The sequence below is a fragment of the Etheostoma spectabile genome, chromosome 6 (assembly GCF_008692095.1).
Source record: "Etheostoma spectabile isolate EspeVRDwgs_2016 chromosome 6, UIUC_Espe_1.0, whole genome shotgun sequence".
In the NCBI taxonomy this organism is placed as follows: Eukaryota; Metazoa; Chordata; class Actinopteri; order Perciformes; family Percidae; genus Etheostoma; species Etheostoma spectabile.
The window spans coordinates 8,918,584-8,940,066 of NC_045738.1; the positions used below are offsets into that span (position 1 = coordinate 8,918,584).

The 21,483-nt window shown below is 41.1% G+C and overlaps 3 protein-coding genes across 4 annotated transcripts; 2 read left to right on the forward strand and 1 right to left on the reverse strand.

The window, feature by feature from the left end:
* The first annotated feature begins 1,281 nt into the window (after positions 1 to 1,281).
* Positions 1,282 to 3,897, forward strand: LOC116690793 (serine/threonine-protein kinase Sgk1). Its single transcript, XM_074783857.1, is given in 10 exon segments — positions 1,282 to 1,289; positions 2,182 to 2,232; positions 2,234 to 2,249; positions 2,336 to 2,361; positions 2,721 to 2,799; positions 2,931 to 3,160; positions 3,162 to 3,183; positions 3,271 to 3,426; positions 3,511 to 3,579; positions 3,673 to 3,897. Coding segments are annotated over 10 exon segments (819 nt in total). The 3' UTR covers positions 3,835 to 3,897.
* Positions 3,898 to 4,381: 484 nt separating this feature from the next.
* LOC116691418 (transmembrane protein 244) lies at positions 4,382 to 6,442 on the reverse strand. Of its 2 annotated transcripts, XM_032519019.1 has the most exons (6): positions 6,240 to 6,442; positions 5,838 to 5,923; positions 5,279 to 5,352; positions 5,063 to 5,188; positions 4,926 to 4,970; positions 4,382 to 4,833 (listed from the first exon to the last, which is right to left on the reverse strand). In XM_032519019.1, the coding sequence occupies exons 1-6, from the start codon at positions 6,270 to 6,272 to the stop codon at positions 4,739 to 4,741; spliced, it is 459 nt and encodes a 152-aa protein (XP_032374910.1). In that variant the 5' UTR covers positions 6,273 to 6,442; the 3' UTR covers positions 4,382 to 4,738. The 2 variants fall into 2 exon arrangements, with proteins under 2 accessions (XP_032374910.1, XP_032374911.1); XM_032519020.1 differs by lacking the exon at positions 6,240 to 6,442 and having other exon boundaries at positions 5,769 to 5,860.
* Positions 6,443 to 7,385: 943 nt separating this feature from the next.
* On the forward strand, positions 7,386 to 21,266 carry l3mbtl1b (L3MBTL histone methyl-lysine binding protein 1b). The gene is given in 25 exon segments (XM_032519018.1): positions 7,386 to 7,452; positions 8,846 to 8,976; positions 9,230 to 9,425; positions 9,540 to 9,753; positions 9,853 to 9,982; positions 10,936 to 10,987; positions 11,580 to 11,674; positions 11,784 to 11,888; positions 11,980 to 12,115; positions 12,219 to 12,310; positions 12,410 to 12,561; positions 13,496 to 13,599; positions 13,916 to 14,001; positions 14,088 to 14,198; positions 14,308 to 14,325; positions 14,327 to 14,352; positions 14,354 to 14,369; positions 14,371 to 14,422; positions 14,561 to 14,660; positions 16,556 to 16,750; positions 17,109 to 17,210; positions 17,311 to 17,375; positions 17,471 to 17,643; positions 17,876 to 17,938; positions 19,781 to 21,266. Coding segments are annotated over 24 exon segments (2,523 nt in total). The 5' UTR covers positions 7,386 to 7,452; positions 8,846 to 8,865; the 3' UTR covers positions 19,910 to 21,266.
* The last annotated feature ends 217 nt before the right edge of the window (positions 21,267 to 21,483 follow it).

Below are 21,483 nucleotides of genomic sequence, written 5' to 3' on the forward strand. Positions count from 1 at the left end.
GCTCATTCTGCAGACATACAGTTTGAACGGGTTTACTGATACTGTCCCTCCTGTTGCCATGGATGCATAGGCTGGTTGAAGCAGGGAACCTGTCCTGTCTGGTTGGGGGTTGGCTGATCTGCTGAGTGGGTTTCTTCTCTTACAGGAATGCTGTTTGACTGTTGAGATGTGTACGTTGTCTTCAGTGTCACCTTTTGCTTTCCTGGAGAAGTAAAAACTAGGTCCAGCAAGTTCCCATGCCATTAGAGTGATGTGACAAGACTAGAGGTGTCAGACTGAACCAGACCAGCGCTGTAACAGAGAGGGGCCTCCCCTCTGTTGCTGTCTGAGGATCAGCTTTCTGCAGCAGTAACCAAGACACCAACTCTGATCCCAGCAGCTCCCAATATAGACACTTGACTTCAAGTCCCATTTTTTAGATCCACACCCGTTTATTCTGACCTCATGCTGTATTCTTCTATTGCTCACTTCCAGTTTAAGAAATACTTCCATTTAACCCTTTGGAGTGATTTTATCTCGAGACAAAACCCAGTTTTATCCCAGACACAAGTGGATAACGCCTTTGTTTTCATAGTAGAAAAGAATAATTTAGTAGGCCTATAGGCTACCTCTCTGTCTCTCTCAGAATAATTTGTTTACCACCAGCTGTGCCTGACTCATAGTTCCTCTTCCTATTTCCATTTATTATTTAATTACATGTTGATAGGAATGTGTGGTTGTGCATTTCAGTCCCCAACAGGAACATTTGAGTTAAATAGTGTTTGTGCATGTCTAGAGTGTATCAACTGTTGTGATATAAAACAACCAGCCATATGGCTGTATGCACAATAGATGATACAGGAGTTTGGTCATATATCACAAACATGAAACTGTGTCTGTGAAGGTGTGGACAGGTTATTACTCAGGCATACAGCAGCCACATGAGACAGATAGGCAGATACAGAGCTGTCCTGTTCTGGAATAGTTTCTATGACCCCGTTAACTATCCTTTGGTTGCTGCAAAACTCAACTCATAAAGTCTGTATTGTTAATGTGTTGTGTAGGCTATAACCCTCATCTTTTGCACTATTCCTTCCAGCCGTATTGGTCAGTGTATATTATAGTTTACACATTTATTTAAGTATTTGGCTATAACACACGCAAATTAATTCAGTTTTGGCTACATGTCCGACTAGTGTTGCCACCCATTCACAGACAAGGCATTACATCCTCCTAACGGTGACCAAGAAAGAAACAAAGAAACAAAGTTATTTTGATAAAAGAGTCAATTGAGTCACGGCAATGAGCTCGTGAGCATTCGGTTCCACTTTTCTCAATAGGGCACGAGCTCAGTCTGCTGCCTTCACGTGAACCAGAGTGATAGAGAAAGACTCTCTTTGGCTCTGCGTTAAACTATAAATCATCAGTAAATTATTTATTAACAATTATAAACCCTTTGTAACGGGTGCCTGCCTTACTAGAAAATGGCACCATTAGTTCCTCAATGTTGTTTATTATTAGTGACAAATGAAATTAACCTAGACCAACTCTGACTAATTTAACTACTAAAAAAACACAATAAGTAGGAAAACAAACAGGTATCAATAACTAACTTATATAATACATTTATTATTACATTTATGTATTTCTGTTGTTGCCATTTGAAGCAACGACAATAACTTTCAAGTCATTTCAGGTTGTTTATGAGCGCATGCATAATAATTTCCACATATCCGAAGGTACTTAAAAGCAGCATTGCTCTGCGTCTTCTACGTCACGGTCTTTAAACTGAGCAGCCACCTATGGCAGCCACACTGACATTTTTGGACACGGGACAATGAGAGGGCTTGTTTCATTTTTCAGGTAATTTAAGACTTGGTCTCTTTAAAACATTTAAAAAAGTTGCCTATATAAAAGTTTGTTATAGTAAATAGTGTAATTTAACATAAAGGCATGTCAAACTCATGGCGACCCGAGTTATTATTGAACTCTAATGCAAAGGAACCCCCGTGCCTATTTTACAGCTCTGCTCAAGGGGAATAAAAGTTGCCTTCAGCAACTTCTTGCATAAATATGGTTTTAGTCAGCAATGTTGCAAATTGTAAGTTGGCAAAATACACGTTTACAGATGTTATACTTTGTGTTGAATATAACTTTTTATCAAACAAACAAGCCCACATGTAACTACTGTTTTGATTGTAGCCGGTACAACCAGAAAGTCCTGCGACGACAACGCCGGCCGAGACGAGTGAAGGAGAGGCACAGTGGTGGTGAGTACAGACGGTGTTATTTAAGACTGTGCTGATGTTGTGGGTGTTGACCTCCTGACCTTCGTGTCTTCTCTCTCTTTCCTCAGAGCTCAGTGAACTCAGAAACTTTACAGTAAGTCATTTTAATTTCAGTCATTTCACCTGTTGCCAAAAAATAAAAATAAAAGGTTCTGCTGTTTAGCTACACATTTCAGAACACCTCTTTCTGTAGTCTTTTGAGTCTTACCCCCTAAGTGGGCCCCTAGTGTTCCCGTGATCCCTCGTCACAGGTTATGTGGCTTTCATCTCAGAGTGTTTGACTTTAATCATTTTTACAGTGAGTATTCAGTATTTCACCAACAAAGTGTGTATTCGTTCATGCATTATACTACTAACTGGTCTGCATAGGATTAATAAATCATTTATTAACCACAAATTAGGTTTTAGGAGTATGGCACATATCTGAAAGTTTTCTTTTGTTGTGTTAACCAGGATAAAACCATCAGATATTGACTACCTCAAAATAACTGGCAAAGGAAGCTTTGAAAAGGTAGGATTTTTTTTATTCTTGTAAACGTTTGTGCTTGTGAAATTTTTTCTCTGCTTGATAAAGAGTAAAGAAAAGGGAGGTGAAACCAGAGGGAAAAGAAAAGAAAAACAGCAATATCAGTTTTTGTTACAAGTTTTTGTAGGAACCTGTAGACTATACCAACATTGTTGTCCCATTTGTTGTCTTCCAGAGACCTCAAACCAGAGAACATCCTGCTGGGCAATGAGGGTCATGTGATGCTGACTGATTTTGGGCTTTGTAAAGAAGGGGTGACCATGGGTGGGATTATCCGTACATTCAGTGGGACTCCTGAATACCTTACTCCAGAGGTGCTACAAGGCCACCCATGCAACCCTGCAGTGGACCGGTGGGGCCTCGGCACTGTTTGAGATGCTCTATGGACTGGTGAGTGCTGCAGGTGAAACAATCTTTTTATTATACCACATTTTTCACAGTCTTCACCTTACTCCATCTCTCTGTCCCTTCTCTCAGCCTCTATTTTACAGCTGTAGAAAAGCAGAGATGTTTGAAAATATACTTCACGCTCCTCTGCAGGTGCATAGTGGGGGGTCTCAGGCTGCCTTCTCAGTGTTAGAGGGATTGCTGAAAAGAGACATCTCCAAATGCCTAGATGGGAGCCGTGACCTTGTAAGTGCTCACAAAAAAACACAGAGACAAGCAATGATGCAAATACACACATAACCAAAGAGGGTCTAATATAAATGTGTCCAGGTGGAGTTGCAGGAGCATCCCTTCTTTGAATCTATCAACTGGGAAGACCCCCCGTTCATCCCAAAAGGGGTATGAGTGATTCAGAAATTAGTGGGACGCACTATGTTTTTTAATCCAATGCACAGTGTACCCAAGTGTGTTTATTCCTCTCTCCTCTAATAGACTGGTCCCTGTGATGTCAGCTACATGGACCCCGTGTTCACACTACAACCTGTCCCTGCCTCTGTGAATGAGAGGAGCCAGGTGGGCGGGACCAGCGAGGCCTACCTAGGATTCTCCTTTGTGGACCCAGTGGAGTATATGGTAGCAGAGCCAGTTTCATGACAATGCCAAATCTTATGAGAGCATGTTTGTTGAAATATTTATTTAAATTATTATTCATTAGTATGTCATTAAATGTCTTAAACATTTAAGCAAATTCTCACACTAAAACTGCATGTTTCAATGGTTACTAAGACAGTATATTTTTTAACATTATTTGTTATGTTAAGCATCAGTTCATAATTTGAAATATGCTGGTCACTATTTCACAAGTTCTAGCTGCCTTAATGTGTAAAGTGATGGAAAAAATAAATGCACAATTTGAAGCTTTGTTTTTTAAAGGTCCCATGCATGACCAACTCCCACTTTGCTCGTTTGAAAGCCATGATGTCTCTCTCTCATGGGTGGGCCAAATTCTCTGGTAGGGCAAAGCAGAGAAAGGGGAGGTAAAAAAGATTCCAGATCGGCCCATCTGAGCTTTCATTTTCTCAAAGGCAGAGCAGGATACCCAGGGCTTTACACCCACCACCATTTCCTACCACGGAAGGACCATACGCAAGCTGGGGGAACGCATATTAATGTTAAAAAACACAAAAGTGAATGCCATGTGACACTTTACATTAATGTCTTTGAAATATACAACAAACATATTGCAGCTTTCCCGTTCTGCTATTACATTCACAGCTTATAAAAGTTACTGATATTACTTTACAGGGTGCCTTAAAACCCTGTACAAGGCAAAATACAGAACATCTTCTTGTGGCATTTATAAAAAACAATAGGATGCCAGTCTGTTGGCAACTGTTAAACTCAAAGTGGACCTAGCTCTAGCATTGCATGTGTCGGTTAGTGACAAATACAAAAAGCCCGGGTGTCTCCATATTGAGAGAATCTGGTCTGATCCTTTCCACCTCATGTCACAAGACTGTTTATGAAACTGTTTATACACAGAGTAGCTTCCTGTCAGTCAGTAGAAGCTGAAGGACGCGTAGCTCTGGTCACTTTGGCAGGTGAAGTAAGCTATCAGCTGACCGTTGCAGATCATCAGAAACAAGCCGCTACCTGTGAAACAACAGAAATATAGAGCATCAAGAAGAATTGAGCTCATACAATTTAATATACTTACTATAAGTTGCCAATTATGTTTGTTTTACCTAAAGCCAGCCACCACTGCCAAACCGTGGGAAACTCCAACATCACTGCCACATGGAAACAAAACGTGCCATTAAACAAGACATTCTGCAATTTGTGTGTGCACCTAGGTCGATGTATTTGCAAGATTTCCACTCACCTAGGCTGGTGATCATTACATGCAGAATTGTGATGGTGAGGGCGTAGTCCCACACCCGTCTCCTCACCACTGCAGCAAACAAAAGGCCGCTGCAAAAGTAGGTGAGCTCCAAGGACAGGAGGTTCACTGAGGAAGACCAACATATTGAGAAAACACAGGCAGTGAAAGAAGTCCATGATCATTGTTGACCATACTGGCTGCATATAGTGTATTTACCCAAGTATTTGGAGTTAGATTCAGCAGGTTCGGTCTTAAAGTCAAATGGAATCAGTCCGTCAAAGTGATTCAGCCTAAATGACAAATGAGAACTGGGTTAAATATACAATAAGAGGAAAAGCTGCTGTCAGCAACTGCAAGAAAGTGTGTCAAACCACTGTAAAGTATAAACATAGCTTAGTTGTTATGTTGTCTACCTGGCAACAGGTAAAGTGAGGCCCCATGGTGTGGATAAAGTAACTAAATCGCATCTCTGCGATCACTGCTGCTATTTGCTAAAATGGATCCATGGCCACATTACTACATTGTGTATGTATACTACAACCTCCAAATTCAAACTGCAGACTACATGGCATCACATTTCACCAGTAAAAATACCGACTGCCTGCCCTAGTTTGTTATTTGTTATCTTAAAAAACCCCAATTGTATTTAACAAATATTCACCATGTAAGGAAAACAGGAACTAAAAGAAAACAGGTTCTTATTTACAGGAGAGGTTGATAATGATGCTTTCTTTGCTTGCATGAGCTTGTGCGCATGCGTGTGGGAGATTCTCACCTGAAGGCACCGAAGCACACACTCCCAATCATGTAGAAAAGAGAGTAAAATATGACCAGGCATAGCAGCAGATTGAAGAGCACGGTCTGCGTGATTGAGACAGAATATATCACAATATAGCAAATTTTTGCATTACACACATCCACGCAAACACTAACCTGGAGCTATGCAGTCCTACATAGGCCATAGGCAGTAGGAAGCGAATATGCTGCGAAACCTAACCTGCTGCATAAAGTTTATGTTATGTTACATTATGATCTGTATGTTACAAAAATAGATCTCAGACGTAGCATTAGGCTACTTGTCATATATAATCTTATTTGATCGCACATGATTTCCCCACAGTCGATCCCGATTTATATCTGACATTACACATGACACTTATAGCTACTGTCTTCTTACCTTCGAGTCGACCGCTTTGCCTTTTAATGCCATCTCATGGTTTATACTTGATGTTATATTACAAAATAACAATGCTGCAGCACGATAGCCCTTACGAGCCCGTTAATCCCCTAGAAAACTGGACTTCTTCTGCCATCTAGCGGCAAAAAACAAGACACAAACCAGCGCCGCCGGCCGCACAACGGAATGAATCATTTCCCCTCTCAGGGGGGCCTTTTTTGATAAAAAAACTCTTTTCTTGTACCCTGTTTTGCTGCAGCTAATCGTTGCCATGAATAATATTGGGTATTTTATGTTTAGGCGGCGTGTATTCAATCAAAAGTATGGTTATGGCGCTCAAAAATGAACCCACTTTTTATAGGACCGGGAAACCATACCGCCCTTGGGGAGGGGTTGTGCGCGGATAAGCTGAGAGATGTTTGGGCCGACATAGTGTTTGGACCCTGGCACTTTGAAACAGTCTAAAAATCCAGTAAAAAGCACACCATAGTAAATCCCAATTACTCAAGAGATTACTTTCAAAAAAAAAACCATGCATCCAGTAACGGAGATAATACACAGCCGATTTGTGGCTTGGATGTTGAATTTTGGCCCCCAAATTTTAAACCTGCTGTATTTGGGTTAAAAAGTATTTGTTTAACAAAACAAATCAAACGTTTTTATTCACCCGCCGACTTTATTAACGGGGTTTGGGGAAACTCGGCACCCGCCGAACGCACGTTTTAAGAAACAAAATCCAGCCTGGGGTTTGTTGGACTTAGGGGGGGGTTTTTTGGGGGTTCAAAAATTTGTTGGTTTATTTAAAAGGGTATTTGACCTACATTTCACCGTTGTAAAAAAATGATTATCGCCCGCTCTCGGATTGTATTTACACAAAAGGGTTTGACGACCAATGGTTTTAAATGCCTCCCTTTAAAAAGGGGAACCAACCGCTCCTCAACGGGATGGAACATCGGTCCCCGCGCTCAATGATACACAGTCATGATTTTTTTGGTAATCTTAAGGGTGTTGAGAAAGGTGAAAATTAATCCATCCTTGATAGTATTCGTTATATTTTGGCAGTGAACGAGTTTTGGGGTGTTTAAATTTTAAAAGGCCATATTGACCACCGTATAAAAAAACTTTTTTGAGACCCCAAATTGAGGGGACGCATCTTTAAAGCATCCTCCGATCTATCTGGCTCTAAATAAGAGTTAAAACAGAAACGAGGGAGTTTCCTTTTTTAAAAAAATACGGGCTTAAAAACCCTTTATTGCCCTGAACCGTCCAAGTTTGAAAAAGCGGCCTCGTCATGCAATTAGCGTAATTAACATTATTTTTACTTGATTTTTTAAGGCGAAATAAAAACTTTTTTTTAAATTTTTTAGGAGATATTAACACGCAAAAATGTTGAAAATTTTAAATAGGCGAGTTATTGCGGGTGTGTGTTTTTCGAAAATGCCGTTTTGCAAAATGCGTTTTTTTTGTTATTTAACCGGGGAAACCCTTTTTATACAGATTGTCCTTTCTGGTGCATCCTTTACAAGCACGGCAGAACGTCTAGCAATTCTCGTTCATGAACGGGGGGACTAGCAACTGTAGCTTCTGTCCAGCTAGCAAACCGGGGGTGACATTCCGTGACAAAGGGGAAATGAAGAAAATAAAACAGTGACGGAAAACCAAATCAGGGAAACCAGCAAGATTTTCCTTTTTGACGCATAGCGGGTTTCTGTTTGTTTAAATGGGGAAATGAGTAATTTTCATAGTTTTTAAAAGTAGGTGGCCTTCCCATTTCCCCCCTTTTGTATAAGACGAATGCTAATCATGGGCGCTCCTACACACACTTTATTTATGGATAGAATAAAACTGAGGTATCAAGTGCAAAGTCAAACTTAATCAACAGCTATTAGCTCGGGCTGTTGTTTACTTTTAACATGGTTATGGCCACAATGAAAACAGAACATATCACCTTAATTCAGTGTTGAACATGTGCCAAGACTAAAACGTTATATCGTAATATTAGTCGGACTAAAACGTTTTTAAGTTGGGCCAGTCAGTGCAGAAAACAGTGTTCTGTTTAAAACCGATAAACAAATGACCCTCTCCTTTGTTCATAACCAGGCAAACAGCCGGTTTTAAGAGATACTATTAAAACAAGGAAAAGATGAACTTGTGTGTTTAACTTCAAGTTGAGACATCTTTCCTCATGTTTGTCAATGATCCTGATGAAGGTTAACTCTAATGGGGCCGTTTTTGCACGTATTTCCCCGTTAGTTGACCGGCAAAACAATATTATTATTGACTGTTTTGTCTGAAATCGAAGTGCATGGTGTATCCTGCAAGCCAGAACGCAGTCTCCATCTAGTGGTGATGTTGGGTAATGATGTTTACAAGTGCAGGTAGAAATGGAATTTGTCTTTGGGAACTCTTTGTAGGTAATACCATGCAGGGGGGCTGCTTCTCTGTGATAATCACGCACAGTCAGCACAATAGACGCAGAAAAATACAATGATTTATGAACAAAACATTTCCATTCAACCTTTTTAGATTTTGAACACTTGTAACGTTTTGGTGTCAGTTGTCAGTATATGACAATGTCTTTAATGTGACTGTTGTCTATGCAGGTTGGGATATCAGAGGAGTGGGAATGACCGACACTCCACCCAGTGATGGCCCCTCCCAGGGAGCAGAGTTTGATATGATGGGTGCTCTGGACTGGAAGGACGGTATTGCCACACTGCCAGGCAGTGACATCAGGGTACGAGAGAGATTTGTGTTCCTGTCCAGGATCATCTCATCATAAATTTTTATTAAAAAAAACATTAACCTTCAGAGGAAAAGAAAGAGAGATATTTCACACAGGGTATGCCATTTATTTATGCATATGTCTGTGACTATTTAGGCTGTCAGGAGACAAGATGAATTAAGGGGGACGTACCGCCTTAGCTCCACAACTTCCTTCAAGAAATCTTGATGACCATACCTGTTTCTACCTCACCTGTGTCTTTCAGTTCCGCATGACAGAGTTTGGGACTCTTGAGATTGTCACAGACCTAGAAGTCAAAGGGCAGAAGGCAGAGCCTAATCGCCAGACTTTGAACCCTGCACAGTCTCACACGCCTACCCCTCCACCAGAGGGCCAATCACAGACTGGCACAGCCACAGCTCCAGCCAATCAGAGTCAGCCAGGGTTGTCTCAATGTAAAGGTATGACAGCACATGTTTTTAACTCTTACAACTTTGTTTTTGTAAAGAATTGCAGTGTTTACTTTTTTTGCTCTACATGTCAGTTTCAGCCCTTCTTTCTCCTTTGTGCTCCAGCCCCTGGTCCTGTACTTCTGTCTTTAGAGGAGGGCCCCAGTATGGAGGGCCCCAGTGTGGAGGTTGGTCCCAGTGTTGAGGTTGGCTCTAGCGCAGACATGGGCCCAAATGGGGAGATGTCAAGGTGCCGTGCCTGTGGTGGCCATGTTCCCCGGGACGCCCTCCTTCAGGGCAAATTCTGTAGCTCCATTTGTGCCCAGCCCTCCAGTGGCAGGTAAAATCCCACAGCTGATATTCTCTGACTCCTCTTTGTTGTCCTTTAGATTTTTTTGTTTTGTTATTTCATCACCAGCCAAACCTTACTTTTGTACAGATCGTCTCCAGGGGAAGCTAGGGAGAGTCAAAGTGTTGAGTGTGAGAGGCTGGGTAAACGTGTGCGCAAAAAGAGGAAGATCTATATGGATTCTGGGGATGAAGAGGAAGACAACCAGGAGGAGCCAGAGGTAAGGAGCACACTCTTGGTATTGGTCTCCAGTTTTGTTCCCTGTCAGATCTACAGGCCACTCAAGTATTCAGTGATGTCTTGCTGTTATAATTGAGGTTTTGCAATAAACTATCTAATTGAATTTTTCTATTCTGATTATTTCTCTTTTTTTCTTCTTTTCAAGTCGAGAAAATACACAAGATGGGTGAGATATAGGGGTGGAATGGTACACAGAAGTCACGGTTCGGTTCCTACCTAGGTTCCGACATCACGGAGGAAAAAGCAAAACAAAAAATGCAAAAGGCAAATTTTCTTATTGTTTATGTCTCAGGCTGTTCCACCTAGTGTCATACAGTCTCTCCCCTGAGCTAACTCCAACAGCCTGAAGTATGTAAAGTAAGATGTAAACAATATTGGTAACTTGTAAACAAAATAAGACAATCAGCTATTACACTGAAAATGCAGTATCTCTGTTCTGTGCAAAGACAAACTAAATAACCTGATTAATGGTATCACAAAGTCTCCTGGCCCTTTTTCACAGCAGAAAGCTGCTCCCTGCCCAACTAATATAGTTAGCCTGAAGAAACAAGGCATCTGTCCTAACTAATGTTACGGTTTGGAGCCGCGATGCTGGAAATGTAATACTGATCTACAACATCAGTCTTATCCACCACTCTCATGTCTGTACTATGGTAACTAACTGGGAAACCAAAGTTTTCAAAACTTGCAATAGGTGCAATAGGTGTCTCTGAAGAACCCGCTTATCTAACCGTAGTTTCACATTACATTAGTTTATTTGCTTGCAAGTTTCATTTATTTTTATATCGTGTATTCTCTGTGTAAATTCATGCACCGAACCGTGACACCCGTACTGTTTCGGTTCAATGCGAATACATGAACCGTTCCACCCCTAGTGAGAAATACATTTTTGATAGATTTGTTTGACACATTTTTTCATTACACCCTTTGTAGGAAAAGGCCAAGACTACCAAAGGTCGAAGAGGTGCCAAAATTGCCAAACTGGGTATGTTAGAGACTGCTGCCACTGTAGGGGGGAGCGAGGGATGGAGAGAGAGAGATTTTCTTGTTTCAAAGTGTTTCTAAATCCCATAATAAATGACTGACATGGTTACCTAAATTCAATGCAACTCAATAAGATTACATGTCTTAAATTCAGTTTTATATGTCTTAAAAATGCTGCAGCTTAATGTCGTGCTGTTGTTTTTGTGAGACATTAAACCTCTTGCAGATTTTCCTCTGAGAGATCAACTTTTATTTTCAAATTTACAGCATGCATTTAGCATTTAACAGGTCTTTTAAATACCTTACCCTTAACATGTGACACAAGACAGAAATTGATGAGTTAATTAAATTGGGTATTAATTAGGTTTTATCAGTGTTATGGGTTAGTTTTCACATGACCGTAACATATAGAATATATTAAAATATTTTTTCACGATTTCAGAAAAATGTTACGTAAACTGAGCTGATCTGAATAAAATACATAAAACTTGGAGAAGAGGTGGATCTGCATCTGTATGTTTTTCATGAATGTGATCATCCTTATGCACCAACTACAGTTCATAACACTTAAGTCTTATTTGCCCAACCCTCAGTGACTGCCCCAGCCAATAAGAAACGGGCATGGAGCTGGCCAGCTTACTTGGAAGAGGAGAGGGCCATCGCTGCTCCTGTTAAATTATTCAAAGAGGTATTTTCCCTTCATATACACTATTTTTAAGTATAACCGAATGGTCTTGTTTATTTGGTGTCAAGTAAGCCAAATCCTAACTGTGCCATAATGTACATTTGTCATGCAGCACCAGTCGCTTCCTCAAAGCAGGAACAGTTTTAAGGTGGGAATGAAGCTGGAGGGGCTGGACCCATCCCACCCATCTCTGTTCTGTGTACTCACTGTTGCAGAGGTATGTGTGCTTATAGTTTTTTGTGACTAGACCACATTTATTTGTTATCCCCGTTTTTAAGTAAGTATTGGACTGTCCCACTGACTCTCAGATTCAAGGCTATAGGATCAGGCTTCACTTTGACGGTTACCCAGAATGCTACGACTTCTGGGCCAATGCTGACTCGTGGGACATAAAACCAGCTGGCTGGTGTGAAAAGAATGGGCATAAGTTATTGTTGCCTAAAGGTAGTGTCTTACACACACACACACACACACACGCACACACAAAAAACAGACACCTCTATCCATGCTTTAACATACAACTTTACTGAGTAAGTTTGTCCTATAGGTTGTAAGGATGGAGAGTTTAATTGGAGTATGTATGTGAAGAACTGTAGGGGTCAACTGGCCCCAAAACACCTTTTCAAGAGCCTCAACACAGTGAGTATTTAGCACACACAATCTGTATACTCTTAAGGCCATCAGATTGTTCTTAAGTTCAGGGCTTATTTCTGCTAAATGTTTATTTTTTTATTTCAGTCAGTGACTCCGTCTGGATTTAGAGCAGGGATGAAGCTGGAGGCGATCGACAGGAAGAACCCATCGTTGATCTGTGTAGCAACTATTGCTGCTGTTGTTGACAACAGACTGCTCATTCATTTTGACAACTGGGATGACACATATGATTATTGGTAAGAGCCTGGTTTAAAACTGAAGGAAGGAGTATTATCCATAGATATCCCAAGTCCACTTGAAGGACTGCTGTAAATCCAAGTGAAAACTACGATAGCTTAATGTCTGTACAACATCACCATAGTGCCCGTGTATTCACAGGCAGGGTTGGTAACCATCTTTAATATGCACTTTTTTATATGTTTGAAATTGTCTTTACACCCTGGCAGAAATCAATAACTTATGGGCTCTGATAAAGGATTGAAAAAGATCTGTCATCTGTAGCACCCGTAATCCTGTAAAAATGCCCACCAATCACTGCTTCGCGGCACGCTAGGAAAAAACAATGAAATGCCTCCTTGCCCCGCTGCATGTACTCTATCCTCCTGTGTACAAGCCTGAACTCAATGTGCATTGCCGCTGCATTGCTACCTAACAGTAGTCATGTTTTTAACATTAACGTTAATGTTTTTAACATGCGGTATAATAATATTAGGTGTTTGTCATCTGTTAAATTAGCCTGGCTCCGCCCTCCTACGTACTTCCGGTCAATTTTCATTTAAATGTACGAGAGTCTGGTAGGAACAGGCTACTGGTGAATGAGACATGAAGTAAAATTGCGGGCCTTTATCCGCTCTGCTCTAAAGCACCGGCCCCTGTGGATGTGTGTGATGGGAGCTCCGAGGGAGGGGTTAGACGGAGCCCCAAGGAGATGCTGTCTTTCAGATCTTGCTAGCTTACCAACCCTTCCTTTTTTAAGGTATGAAGAGCATGGAAATGTATTGGAAGTGAATGCAATAAGGTCCTGACAAATTTGGGAATTGGACAAAAAGTCTGGAGGACTTGGACAAACATACATAACTAGAGGATATGCAGCTGGAACACATTTGAGAAAAACTTCTAAAATTATGCTGTTATTGGGTGCCTGTTTACCTGTAGTTGTATTTTGTCAAGGTGTGACGCTAGCAGTCCATACATCCACCCTGTGGGATACTGTGAAGAGGCTGAGCTAACTCTGACCACTCCAGCTGGTAAGACACAGACCAAGACACATGTGGGTCAGTATAAATTATTTAAATATAATGTAGGGAATGCAGAATCTAACATTATTAGAAATAAAAACTAATCAAAAATTAGATTCTGATGACTTTATTAAATTTTTGTTTAATCAATGTGTTCTATAGAAAGTATTTTTGCACATTTCTGGTATTTCTTAAATGCTGTTGCTACTGTAAGAAAGAATGACTCAAATAGTTTTTAAGTAATCAATGGTGAAATGCATGCTACTGTCAGTTCCTGTGGATGTCCTGATTGTCACTAGTTGATCCATGTTTCACAAAACTGAATCTAATGGATCTAATTCCCTCTCTAAAGAATATAAGCAACCCAAGACTTTCTCATGGGAGAAATACCTGGAAGAGACGGGCACACAGGCTGCTCCTGCGCGAGCTTTTAAACCGGTACAACTCACACAGAAAGATTTATAACATGTACAATAGTAGTCTAGATATAGTCAATCAACTGATGTTCTGCCCTGTGTTTTCAGCGACCTCCACATGGCTTTCAGATTGGGATGAAAGTGGAAGCTGTGGATAAGAGGAACCCCATGCTCATCCGTGTTACAACTATAGCAGACACAGAGGACCACCGACTAAAGGTACAACATGGCTCCTTGTCAGGATGTGTTTTGTCTTGCTCTGTGCTCAGCTTCTGTCTAGTTTGCCTTTAATTCCCCCCCCCCCCCCCCCCCCCCCCTTTTTGTCTAGATTCATTTTGACGGCTGGATTTTCAGAGTATGACTATTGGGGGGAACGACTGCCCTGATCTGCCACCCTGTAGGGTGGTGTCAGAAAACCGGACACCCACTACAATACCCTAATGGTGAGACACACTCTCTCACTCACTCACTCTTCTTGTCTGTCCTACCTAATATTCATAGAGGTCAGTCGAGGTTTCTTTGGAGAAATATCCCAAATTATGTGTGCGTGTGTGTCTGTCTGTGTCTGTCTGTCTGTCCAGGCTCCAGTGATGTAGTACCTGCCCCAGGACAAGGATGTCCTACACCCGGATGCAACGGGGTTGGCCACATTAGAGGACCACGCTATGGAACCCACTACACGTTAGTAGCACATTTTCAGTTTTGTACTTTTACAGGGCCTTTCCCAATTCCCAAATCCACAGATTGGCCTGGTCGGATCATATAAATTAACAATCGATTTTAGAAGTTAAGGGTCTAGTCTCTGTAAAGTTTATGACTACAGTTAGTGTTGCTGCTTAAATGTCTGGCAATATTAGCTGCAGTGACATTACTGCGCGCATGGAAATGTTTTTAATTAGTGAAAGCATTCTCTCTAATCATTAAAGTAAATCATTATAGATACCACCCATACATTGATAAAATATAGGGCTGCACAATTAATCAAATTTTATACACGATCATGATTTACGTGATATTTGAGCGATATTTTAAATGCGTCATTCTGTTCGTAGAATGCTCCGTTTTGTTTTTTACATGTGTTACATGACCAATTTCTTCTGTAAAGTCGTGCCTGTGTTTGGATCTTCTGACATTTGTCCACAGTTGTAATTATTATTAACACAGCTATTTGTTGTTTAGTATGAGAGGCAAACTTGTGTTTGTACCAGTGTATCCGCTGGCAACTTTCTGCTGTCGGGCCGCCACGGCGAAAAACACAGAAGTTATTGAATGCAACTGACTTCAGGTTGTTGAGTAATAGCGTGTGAGACGGAGCCTGCTGGACCTAGGCGAAAGATGTGACCCATAGATAGAAAGATGGGACTCTTTAAGCCCACTTACGTGGGCTGGTGGGCTGGTTTAGCCAAGGCTAAAAGGGAAGAAGGCCAAATTACAGGTGTTGGCCATGTGAGGGGCATGCGACAGCAGGGGGAACCAGTTTTAAGACTTTGATCCATGAAATGTCAGGTCTCAGTTCAGGGACACTTTTAAACCGTAGCACTTTCTATTTTGCTTAAATGTGTTTGTGTTGTAGCTCAATGAAGCACTTTCAACCATTTTTTTTATTTACATTTTTTTTTAAATACATATACAGTGTAATGGTGCTTCAAATAAAAAATTTTTTTACCTACACCTTATTCTTGTTTAAAATAATTTACGTAATATATATGAATGTAAATGGAGCGTTGTAAACAAGTTGACCTTGAAATTGTAGTGTTAACTCAATGAAAGGCAAATAGTTAGCGTGGAGCCCTGACTCGTAGCTTCAGAGGCAGACTGTTGTACGTCCCACTGTTGGAATCCAGTGAAATCCAGTCACACTACAACGGTTACTTTTTTTTTTTTAGCTTTTTAGGCTTGTTAATTCAGTTACTACTGTAGTTAATGTTAAAATGTTAGAAAGAGGAATGTAGCATAATATGGGTAATATTTAATGCATTAACTCCTCTTTCCTCGAGTCTCTATCTCGACTCCTTGGCCAAAATCTCCTGTGAGCGGGACTAAGATGCGAGGAAAGGAATCGAGGATGCACAAACTGGGAATTGGGAATAGGTCTTTTTGTCTTTGTTTATTATGCTTGTTGCGCTTTCATATATGTTTCCTGTTTGTCAATCTTAATGACCTATGGCACATATGATTATCACTTACTTTATAGGGAATATATTGAATTCTTTTATTTTCATATAATCTGATGTGCCAGATCGTTCGTTACCCAGAACCATCTGAGAACCCGTCTTTGGAAACTGTGCTCAAACAGCAAATTAGTAGTTTAGTCTCATTTGTATTCATGTTTTGGGCCGGTGTATGTAATGCATACAGGAGGAGAAGAAAGAGGCTCAGTGTTCTTAAATGTCATTTATTCTTGTGTGGGCTGGCTGCAGTGTAAATGTGTTGCTTATGTGTATGTGTAGGAGTTTTGAGTCTTTAAGGTGATATATATCTGCTTTTTCTGGTTGTTAAACTGCAGAGCATCAAAAGTAAAAAGGGGAATTTTGTTTTAGGCCTGGGTAAAGTTTGTTTGTCTTTTGTGTGTGCAGTCAGGTGAGCTGTCCCTACTCGGAGATGAATTTTAACAAGGAGGGCTTGCTGCCAGATCGCCTCAGCGGAGAACGACCCCTTGCCCTCAGTGGACCTCATCCACGTGGGCGACGCCCAGATCCTCACACCAACACTACAACACAGACCTCCTCAACGCCAGACCAGCTGGAAGGAGCTGAAGACTCCCAGAACAGGTGTGCAGCTGTCTGTCAAAAAAAAACAACCGCATGAACACGCCTTAAAACTAACACCCTAAGCGGGATGGATAAGCACATAAGAAGCTGCGTCCAGACGAGTTAAATGATAGCCAGACAGTTTATTTTAAGAGGATGGAAGAATGAAGGGATGCCGTCAATCCGGGAGTGGGCTTGTGAGATGGCTAGAGTGGGCTGTGTTCATGTTGCGAGTTGTATGTTTTGTATGTTGCTAAAAGAAATAAAAATTGTTAATCACAAAAAAGCCACTAGAATTCCCAAGTGAACTCCTTTCAGTGTTTTGTATGCAACTCTATCCAGTGTTCTGTATCTGAGAGCGGGTTGTCTGTGTTGCTAGGAAACCAGTGACATTGGAAGCTGAGCGTTTAGGATGTAACACTCAGCTGGAGCCACTGGGTGGAGCCAGTGAGCGGAGCCACAATGGAACGAGGCCTAAAAGGTACAGTCATGAAACCATCACACCAAGCTGTGTTTCTGTAGATCATTGCAGAAGATGTTCTCCTGTTCTAGAGAGTGACTTCAACTTGTATGTTCTCCAGGACTGCTCCAGTTCCCAAATACCTTAAAATGCACTACGTTAAAGAAGAGATTGGCGAGAGTAAAGGTGCGTGTGAATGTGTGTAAAATGAGATGTGATAAAGCATGTAAATCCCCACCTCACTCCCACTGAATGCTGCCTTCCCTCCTTTTCCCTCTTAGCCTCTCCAGACGCCATCTCTCTCCAGCAGGCCCTCCACGAGTCTGTGTTTTCCCCCGGCATCTCCACTTCCCCCCCTCACCGGGTGGCTCTCTGCTGGGACAAACACTGCCAGCTGCTGCCTGAGGTCCTGGGGCTGACTGCCAAGAGAGTGGCCACTTGGAGTGCTGAGGAGGTCAGACATGCTTACACTCTCACACTCATCCAACATGAAGGCATCTCATGTTATTCAGGGAAACTGCCACTGTGCATGAATATTCAAGGAAACTTCTCTGGTTCTGTATTGGTGCTCTCTTTCTGCCTGTCAGTCCAATAAAGACATACAAGGCACTTTTATTATTTTTTGATTGGAACTTGACATTCTCTCTAAAGCTTTTAGCTGTAAGTTGTTTCTCTTTTTTCACCAGGTGTCCACTTTTGTCAAAGGACTCCCAGGGTGTAAAGAACATGCTGCTACATTTAAAACAGAGGTAAGCTAACCAAGACTTGTGCTTTTTTAAGATTATTTTTGGGCTTTTCCACCGTGCAGGAAATTGTCACAGGTTGGAACCGAACCCTGGACCGCTGCGTTGCGGCATAAACCTATGTATGTGTTTGTGCTCTTCCAACTGAGCCAACTGGGCCGAGACTTAAACCAACTTAAGGGCAATTACACACCTGCCTTGTTTATTGAACTTGAATCAAACCCAGGAGTGTATACCCCCTTGGTGCGGTTTGTTAGGGCAGGTGTGAACACAGCAATCACACTCGGCTGTGGACCAAAACAACTGGACCAAGACCCCCTCATTAGGGTCCGGTTACAAACTGTGGTATGTTTCGGCGTATTTGGTTTGTGGTGACAGCGTGATCCGACCTCGATCCGACCCAACTACCAGGTGTATGCCACAAGTCTGAGCTAAAGTGGCTCCTGTAGCCAGGTGTGCTTTGCAATCTCCAATGTGGCAGAGAATGCAAACTGTAGTAGCTTGCAACGTTTCTGTAACAATAATACTGTGGTCAACTCGTCGCTACTCACATCTCCGTGATGGAGGGATGTATTTAGGTTTGCTTGGATTTTTGTGAAATGAAGCTGAAGCAAGGAAAAAAAAACGCTCCAATTTTACATACTCATCAATTGTATATTTCTTAGTTTTTTAAAGACACTTTTGATCCACATCAAGTTAATGCTAACAAATGATCTGTCAAATGTATTTAATATTTATCTAGATATACAATAAAAAACGCCACTCAAATATCACAATAATCAACTGTAAATAGCCTTTATGATGACATGTACAGTTTGAGTTAAATACTGATGTCTATTAAAGCCCAAGAAGTGCGGAAGCGTGCTTATAGCCTCATTTATTCCCATTGCATAATTAACTCAGCCAATTTATTAAAGTCACTTTGTTTTCATAACATTATAAAGTCATCCAAAAATCATGGCAATCAGAGCATACAGCAACTACACACATTTTTCCTCAGGAAATGCTTATCATGTTTTGCATTTGCAATATTTTTTTTCTCAGGACTTATTTAAACTGTTGTAATTTACAGTTGACGCATCCGAGCTTGCGTGCGCCAATGGGATGTCAAAATGACGTAGATCTCGGTGCCGCTCCAGGATTTTGAGTGCGCGTCTGGAGGGTGCCACTCGTACTTTTTTCAGCTGTGCGCGACACACCGGAAACAGGAAGCCTGAACCAGCTGGAGGGAAACCGGATGCTAGGACTCTGAGTAACTGCAAATCTCTGTTGTAAACTTACTGGGTTAAAATCAGTTATTTTATAGCGAATTAAAGGCTTGATCCAACGAAGTAGGTCATCGAATTAAATCGAAGCACTGACGGCGATGCTGCTGCCAGTTCTACCGTTGTTTACCTTTTTCTTCTTCTAGTCTGTAGAAATAGCAATGTTGGTAGCCTTTGCTCATTAGCGCCACCTCTGTGTCAGGAGAAGACTGCATCTAGTGTTGCAACCACCACGCGGGAGCACAAACAGTTACAGCGCACCCATGATGTCACACTGGTGCTTGTGTGACTAACATTTAGCAGCTAAAAAGACATTTAAACTCCTCAGGAGTTGGTAGAGACCAAAAACAAAATGAAGATTGGAAAATCATTAGGGGGACAAAAACTTGACTGTAAATAAATAATGTTGCTTAATCACTGCAAGATGTGCATATCAACAACAACATAAAAGGTAGATAATATGTCACTGTTGTGTTCAAGTTGTTCTTGCTGCTAATGGTTAAAATGGAGCAGATTCAGTTAAAAAAAAAAACTCTAAATCTGTAATGAAAAAAACTTCACATTTCTTTTTTCTTCTTTTTAGCAAATAGATGGCGAGGCCTTCTTGTTGCTCAACCAAGCGGACATTGTCAAGATCCTTTCCATCAAGTTAGGACCTGCCCTGAAGATCTACAACTCCATCCTCATGTTGAAGAACGCAGACGAGGAGTAAGAGCAGACTTAACAACTGACAAGGAATCATTCCCTCCCCACCGGTCCCTCTGTGTCGCTTTCATGAACACTCGGCTATAAGACACTTGATCAAATCCGCCAGAGCAGGTTTCGCTCTGCAGCAGTGCAGCTACACAAGAGAAACAAGTGGAAGCCATCATCTCAGAAAACCCTCCATCCCTGTCCCCACTCCCTCCTCTCTCCATGATAGACAGTACTAATCAAACCAAGGGAGAGTTTGACATGATACCATGAGGATTCCTTGACTTATATCGTGTTTGTTTACTTAATCATTTAAAAAAAAAAACTAAAAGCACCTTCAATGCTTCTTAACATTGTACAGTTTCTGAATTGGATTGTGTCATAATTCTGTTGCATTTCCTGTTTTATTTGAAATGTAATGATGCTTGAGCTCAGAACAGAGGAAACAAGAGTGCTTTGTTGCATATGACTTAGCAACAGATACTTTTTTTTTTAAAGCTGCAAAATACAATCGTGAGGTGGTGAGGTTTTAAAAATGTGACACCCTGTGGAGCAGAAGCACTATGTAGTTCAGTCTTGCTCCTCTAGATGGCAATAGTAGGCCACGCCACAGACCTGAAGGCAAGAGAGTTTGATTCAGCTGAAGTTGATTGAAACTTGGATTGAATGGGGGATGGTCAATAGTGTGTGCGTGTGTGTGTGTGTGTGCGCACCCACGCATGTGCGCAAAAGGGACTAAGTGTTTGAGAAATGACGATATAATTTCCAAATACCCTTTGCGTGTGTCTTTTCTGGTCAGAGGATTATTTTGTGAGGAGCGGAGTTAAGGGCTAAAGTTGAATCAAGGAAACTTGCAGTCTTTTAAGGTGGAACGAGACAACAAACCAGCTCTGTTCTTCTCTATCTTCTTTTTTGTTTTGTTTTTGAGAATGGCACATAAATATGAATGTTAAAAAAAAACAGCTTTCAGTTGTTTATGTTGATATTACCTTATTTGATTAATTCACATTGTAAATAGTATACAGCTACAAAATGACTGTCCTCGCTCCCTAACAGAGTTTACTCCTGCTTGGTTATGCAAAGGCTTGACATCTGTCCACAGGGAGGACGTTGTGACAGTGAACTGAAAAATATGAATATTCATACAAAGATTTTGAAGAAAAAAAAAAGAAAGAAACCTTGTCAGTGTCTTTGTTAAATCAGCGTGTACTTCAGCAAATTGGAATGTGTACATCAGCAACTGTTTATATGCAAACTGCTTTTATTTATGTCTTCTAATTTAAAGGGTCATGGTACGCTGTCTTTGGCTTCGAGGTGAGCTGTGGCTGTTTGATGGAAAGCGTGTGAATGGGTGAAAATAAATGAGATGCACACTGTCTGCTGTCCTTATTTAACCTCAGTCATTTTACCACACACACACACACACACACAGATAATCTAAAACTGGTCTGTAACTCTACATGTTTTTAATTATTTTCTTCTTTACAGTGGTGAAAGCCACATTCATTAATGCATTTTTGAGGTATACTAGTTTGACAAAACGATCACAACTCAAGGTCCACCTACTAGCTTTTGTTCTGGAGCTTTTAACCG